The following is a 7,251-nucleotide window of genomic DNA, read 5'->3' on the forward strand; positions in this document are numbered from 1 at the left end:
ATATCATATATATATATATTTTTTTTTTAGAAAAATCCTGGCCCAGCTTACAGGTCATCCAGTAGCACAGCTCCATGTGGAAGCAGAGAAGGGATTCCATTACAATGCATCTGTAAGCCAAGCTCTTAAACTTCACGGCCAAACATGCCCTGCTGCTTTAACATGTTGGTATCCAGTGTGCATGCAAACTTTCCTGGTTCAATAATAGAGAATCCCAGGCCTTCAGGTATCTGCTGGTGACCCCCATTTTGTCTTCAACATATGTCCTATATATATGTCCTATATAAAACTGGCAATATATATTGTCAGTTGAGAAATCTGGTCATCACAAGCACTAGCCTAGGGTATTGATCACCATCCACTCCTCAAGATCCTCTAAGCTTCATACCTAGGTTAAGCTAGACCACTGGAAAATTATCTATCTACATGACACAATCCTCTTCTCCCTCACCCCAGAAATTTTAAGTTAATTCTCTTTCACTTGAAAAGGTCACATTGGTTCATTTTTCAAAAACTCTTACTGAAGACATTTAGCCCAATGTACTTGGTGTAGGTAACAAATTCTTTTAGAAATTCGTTGTCAAGGAAAAGTTAGTCTCCCTTACTGCAACGGTATACCCAGTTCTACTAAACAATTCACACTACCTTCTTTTCCTTGCTGCTGCGATAGTCAGAAATAAGATATGGACTCAATTTTTTCACTCAGACATAAAAATTATTTAATTTTTATACCCTTTCTTTTATATATTGGCTTTTAAAATCTGTTTAAAATTTGGGGCTACCCATATTAGTGCTTCTATTTAAGTTATTTGAAAGTGACATCACACATGATATCTTTTAATTTAAGTGCCAGACTTGAATATGAAGATGGCACAATGTTTTTCTCTTCTGTGACTTCAACAAGGACATATTAAATGAGAAGTCTGAAAGAAGGAGAAAACATTATTCTTATCACTCAGGATTTTATAGTCTGATTGAGGTTATGAAAGTTTCATACATGAAACAATTAAATCACGGGTAAATGATTGAGTCCCAGACACATAGTAGCTGTGAAACTCGGGAAAGAGAAGATACTAGAAAGGTCACGGACGTCATGGGAAAGGAGTTTAGCTATCGTTTGGAAACAGTGATTGCAGTTGGTGGGGAAGATAAGGAAGGGAAGATGAAACAGAGATGTAATCATTAAGAATACAACCCTTTAAATAAATTAAGAATTTATAAATCTTCATTGAGATAAATAAATAAATAAATAGAGGAGAATGTAAAGCTCTTCCTTAGACTGACAATTAATTAGTATAAAAGGAATGATGGAGTTAGAAAATTCACCACTGGATGCTAAATAATGGATAGCATAATGGATGCTAACTAGTACTTCCCCTATCTCTTTAACAACCCTCCCCCATCTCATGAGCCTCAACTACCTCAAAAAGTCCAGTGACCGATGTCAAACCAACCTATATTCCAGTGGCTCCAAATCTTTCACTCATACATTTACACCCAGTACAAAGTTTTGAACATAACCACTAAAATACGTGTATTTCTTTCCTTACATGTGATACTAAATATTAATAGAGATCATAAACACAAAAAAACAACTTAGAATAAGTGAAGTACTCAAAACACTTTTTATTTTATATATTGTGTAGAAAAGTTTTTGCATATGAAGCTTATTAAGAACACTATAGCAAGAGCTATGTGATTAACACATGTCATTATTAGAATATCTGTGCTACATTAACATTTGTAAGACAGCAATGTGAAAGCCTGGTTCTGGCTTTACATTATTTTGAGACTGCTTTTAATGGCTGTATAGCTGCAGAAGACACCGCTCAGTGATGCACAGACCCAAGTGAGAGAAGGGCACGACTGGCTGGGTCTCTGCATGCTGACACCCCTTCCTCCGCCTCAGTCAACACTCATATGAAGGTTTCTCTTCACATTTGACTATGACATTTCATGTTCTCGTGTCTGCCAGTTGTTACAAACTAGTTGGAAGGTATCGCATTTTTTGTATTTTAAGTAAATAGGAACAAATCCTATTGAAACTCCTCATTTAGAAAAAATTTGAAATGGGCTAAAAATGTATTTCTCACATATATGAGAGTTTTTCTATGTGATACATATCATTGTGGGGCAGAAAACCTAATAATAATACCAACATTTCCAAACATCCCTTTTCAAAATGCTCTCTTCCCAACAGGACTATTTGCAAAAGGCAATTATTTCTCACTTACTCAAAGCATCACTTTTGCTGTGAAGGGACAGGCTGCACTATTTTTTTAATATATAATCTGCTATGTAGAAATGACTGGCAGCCATTTGCATTCACAACTCTTTTAGCTACTGCTAGTGGATAACCAGCAAACCTCTATGTAATACAACACTCTAAAGTTCACCCCTCTCCCTTTCATCAGACATTATATTATTTTAAAGCCCTGTTTCTATAAAGCTAATCACAGCGGTGATATCCTAGAGCATGAAATCTGCACTATGTCATGGTACACGGAAGACAAGAGAAAGAATGAGGACACTCCCACCAGGAAGTGCCAACCTCCCGCGTAGTCAACCTTGAAATCATACGCAACACATCGTCCACATCAAATGTGAGGGCTATTGATAAGTATCAGTAAAGCTTAAATTATTTCTTATATTTGCAGACAAAAACAAATGGAAAGTTCTTATATTGCCTCCTACACCCCAAATGGTTCATCCTGAATCTTTAGTCCTCAGCTCTCCAAACATCTGCTTTGGTGCCATCCCAAGGGGCAGCCCCTCCTGGGGATCCCGAGCTCCAAACCTCCTTCTTACTCCATCCTCTCTTGTTTCCCTGCATCCACATGAAATGCTCTATACTATTAGGTGTATCATGAGCTGACAAAGCAGTCTTGTTAAAACCTTATGGTTTTGTGATTCCATTTAGAAGATTCACTTTGCAGGCGTACTTTCCTCTCCAAGCATTTAATTCCCACACTCTTTAGTCACTTCTCTCATGGAGCACATATCATGTTTCAGGGAAACTGCCTTTATTTTTATAGTCTGCCCCTGTTAGCTGGCTCTGCAACCTTCCTTATTCTCAGATCTACTCCACAAATATCTCTGTGTTAAAAATTCCTAGTATCAGCTGGGCACGGTGGCTCACACCTGTAATCCCAGCACTTTGGGAGGCCGAGGAGGGCAGATCGTGAGGTCAAGAGATTGAGACCATCCTGGCCAACATGCTAAAACTTCGTCTCTGCTAAAAATACAAAAATTAGCTGGGTATGGTGGTACGCACCTGTAGTCCCAGCTACTCGGGAGGCCGAGGCAGGAGAATCTCTTGAACCTGGGAGGCAGAGGTTGCCGTGAGCTGAGATCACACCACTGTACTTCAGCCTGGCAACAGAGCGAGACTGTCTCAAAAAAAAAAAAAAAAAAAAAAAATTCTTAATGTGACCAGGCTCAGTGGCTCAAGCCTATAATCCCAGCACTTCACTTTCAGAGGCTAAAGTGGGAGGATTGCTTGAGCCCAGGAGTTTGAGACCAGCCTGGACAATGTAGGGAGACCTCATCGCTACAAAAAATTTTAAAAATTAGCAAGGTGTGGTGGTGCACACCTGTGGTCCCAGCTACAGGTGCTGATGTGGGAGCATTGCTTGAGTCCCGCAGGTTGAGGCTGCATTGAGTCATGATCACGCCAGTGCACTCCAGCCTGGGTGACAGAGTGAAACTCTGTCTCAAAAAAAAAAAAAAAAAAAACCCTAATATGTTGGATTTCTTCATACTGCTGCTCAAAGGGAGGCATCTTTGACTTGCAAAAAAAACCCTAGAATCAACTTCCTAGGACAACTCTCTTTTATTCCATGGGGGCCAAATAACCTGGCTTCTGATGCCTGATTCTGCCTTGAACTCACACTGCGTGGATCCTCATTTTGTAAACCATAGCCTAATACCCTGTATGCAAAGCAGGATAATGCCTTTCCCCACTCACTTTGGTATCTTTGTGTTTAAGAAAAAAATATTTTGCGTAGTTAACTTTTAGATTAAGGGTATGTTGCTTTTTATTTATGAGACATCTAAGAAACAAAATCTTAAGGAATCCTGTAACCTCTTCTAAAATGCAGGCCAGGCCCGGTGTGATGGCTCATGCCTGTAATTCTAAAGTCTTGGGAGGCTGAGGCTGGAGGATCATTTGAGGCCAGGAGTTCAAGACCAGCCTGGGCAACATAGTGAGCCCATTTTGGGAAATATTTTAAAATATTTAAAATATTTCCCATTTAGAAATGGGAAATATTTTCCCATTTCTAAAAAATATTAAGAAAATAGCTGGGCATGGTAGTGCGCACCTATATAATCCTAGCTACCAGAGAGGATCGCTTGAGCCCAGGAGTGTGTGCTTATGGTGAGCTATGATTGCACCACTGCACTCCAGCCTGGGCAACAGAGAAAGACCCTGTCTCAAAAAATAATGATAATAATAATAGTAATAAAATCAAATGCAGGCCACATTAAATCAGTGTATAAGTGAGAAATAAGTCATTCAAAGATTAAAGTATACGCCTTCAGTAACAATTCAGAAGTGGTGAGAGGGTGTAAGCCCTCCCTCGAAGGATATTTCCACTTGCCTACATTTCCCTGCCTAAATGCCCTTTCCTGAATAGCCTCATGGCCCCCTGGCTCACTGCTCCCCAGTCTCTGTTGGCAGGTCACCTCTTTGAAACATCCTCCCTAGCACCTCCTTCTTCTCCTCCTCCATTATTTTGCATCCTTGCTTGTATTTTACTTTTTGTTCATGGTGATTACTCTGTAGCATTGATGGGTGTGTTTTCTGTCTGCCCTACCAGAATGTGAGCTCCACAAAGGCAAGGTCTTTGGGCTTTTGAGTCTGGGCAGCACTCTCCCCCAGATTGAGCTGGAAGCAGGCAACTCTTTTCACGCTAAACTCTCTACCGTATACTTTGAGCACATGCTAGATGTCAAAAAGCCCCTCAAAGCAGGGTTCCCTCTTGTTACCTCTTCTCGGCCGAGGACGGCTAATGATGAAACGGGATGATGAACAGGGGCTAATGCTGCCCAAAAGAAAACTGCACCAGCAGTCATAAAAACTTCCTCTCCCATCCTGAGCTGATGTCAGAAATCCCTGGTTTGGCAATATGACAGCAGTGTCAATCCCTTCATCTACTTGAGCAGCTTTCCAGGTAAGCCTAGTCAATTATGGTGCAGCCCTAGAACAATTATGCATGCCATGAAGAATGCAAGACTGACTTGGCCTTGTGTCTTATGTAACACAAAAGCTGTGCCACACTTTTCCAGTCCTCATAGTCAAGTCCTCAGGGGGCCACACTATCATCTCACAGCATAAAATTATAAGGCTGGGCGCGGTGGTTCACACCTGCAATCCCAGCACTTTGGGAGGCCAAGGCAGGCGGATCACGAGGTCAAGAGATCGAGACCAGCCTGACCAACATGGTGAAACCCTGTCTCTACTAAAAATACAAAAATTCGCTGGTCGTGGTGGTATGCACCTGTAGTCCCAACTACTCGGGAGGCTGAGGCAAGAGAATCGCTTGAACCTGGGAGACAGAAGTTGCAGTGAGCTGAGATCGCACCACTGCACTCCAGCCTGGGAACAGAGCAAGACTTCATCTAAAAAAACATAAAATAAAATAAAATAAATAAAACCATAAATAAATAAAAGGACCACCGAATGCAGGTGAGGGAAGTGTAGGTAAAGACCTTGGGCCCATATCCAGGCTCACTCAGACAGTATCCCTCCATATAAAGCTAACATTTATTATTCGATACTTTGTGTTTAATAATTTTACACGTTAACTCAATCTTCATCACAATCCTATTAGGTAAGTACTATTAATATTCCTATTAAGATACCAGAAAATGGAAACTTACATAACTTGCCAAAAGTCACAAGGGTAGAAAATTGCAAAGCCGGGATTTGAATCCAGAAGCCATATGATCAAGATGAAGACATCATAAATATTGGTTGTCATCTGCAAGTACACCAGTTAAACTACAACTGCACTTCCAACCCTATTGAAAGGGAACACACTCTAAAGAACTCACAGTTGGGAGTTGTGAACGGGAAGGAAATGGACTATATTCATGCACAATTCCACCCTTCAGACAGTTTGGGGTGCTTTTCTTACTGCATGCCAGGTAGATCCAGCCGTGAGCTCTGATTTCTCCAGCAGGACCACATCCTTCATTCCTGCTTTGGCCAGGTGATAAGCCAGACTCACACCAACACAGCCACCTCCAATTATCACTGTTTCTGCTCTGTCTTTCCATTGCGTCTCTGCAGATGAGGGTGGTTTTTCCTCTCTGGAAGAGGGAAAGTTAAATGGGAACTTTACTCGGCTATGGCAGCTCTAGTTCTGGCCTGACTAATGCACTTTCCCTTACCTGTTTCTCTAGTACTTAACACCCACTGACTGAGATTTGCATGATTCTGATTTAACAATTTGGAGCATCTAAACTGTGACTTAGGCAACCTGGTTGGGGGAGGGGTATTTGAGCCCCATTCCATATAATGACTCTGGTCCATTGTAGCTACTATAGCCAAAGAAATGAACAAGTAGCTTTTTTTCTTTTTCAAAGACTCTAGAGAACAGGTCAGGTTTGGTGACTCACACCTGCAATCCCAGCACTTTGGGAGGCCGAAGTGGGAAGATTGCTTGAGCCCAGGAGTTCAAGACAACCCTGGGCAACATGACGAAGCCCCATCTCTATAAAAAATACAAAAATTATCCAGGCGTGGTGGCACATGCATTTAGTCCCAGCTACGTGGGAGGCTGAGGCTGCAGTGAGCCATGACTGTGCCACTACACTCAAACCTAGGAGACGGAGTGAGGCCCTGTCTCAAAAAAAAAAAAAAAAAGATTTAAAGCAGTACACCTGTCTAGGGTACTTTACCATGAATCAAGCTTGTAGGACTGGAAGTTGCTCTAGATGAGTCTGAGTGAGAGGTGAACGAATGTGAAGGCCTAGGACATTACTGTATACTACTGTAGACTTTATCAACACTGTACATTTAGGCTACCCTAAGTTTATTTTTAAATATATTTTTCTTTTTTCAATAATAAATTAACAGCTTACTGTAACTTTGTTATTTTATAAACTTTTAAATTTTTTTCACTTTTGTAATAACACAGTTTAAATGCAAATGCATTCTACAGCTATATAGAAATATTTTATTTCTTTATATCCTTATTCTGGAACCTTTTTTCTATTAAAATATATTTATATATATATATATAT

At 40.6% G+C, this 7,251-nt stretch overlaps 1 protein-coding gene across 1 annotated transcript in view; it reads right to left on the minus strand.

Moving 5' to 3' along the window:
• The window catches only part of DMGDH (dimethylglycine dehydrogenase), a 75,137-nt gene that overhangs the window by 63,021 nt on the left and 4,865 nt on the right, over positions 1 to 7,251 (minus strand). Inside the window, 1 exon segment of the mRNA XM_017870902.1 lies at positions 6,141 to 6,315. Within this exon segment, the coding sequence (XP_017726391.1) occupies positions 6,141 to 6,315 (175 nt within the window).

This window comes from Rhinopithecus bieti, unplaced genomic scaffold (assembly GCF_001698545.2).
Source record: "Rhinopithecus bieti isolate Rb0 unplaced genomic scaffold, ASM169854v2 scaffold_5216, whole genome shotgun sequence".
Lineage (NCBI taxonomy): Eukaryota > Metazoa > Chordata > Mammalia > Primates > Cercopithecidae > Rhinopithecus > Rhinopithecus bieti.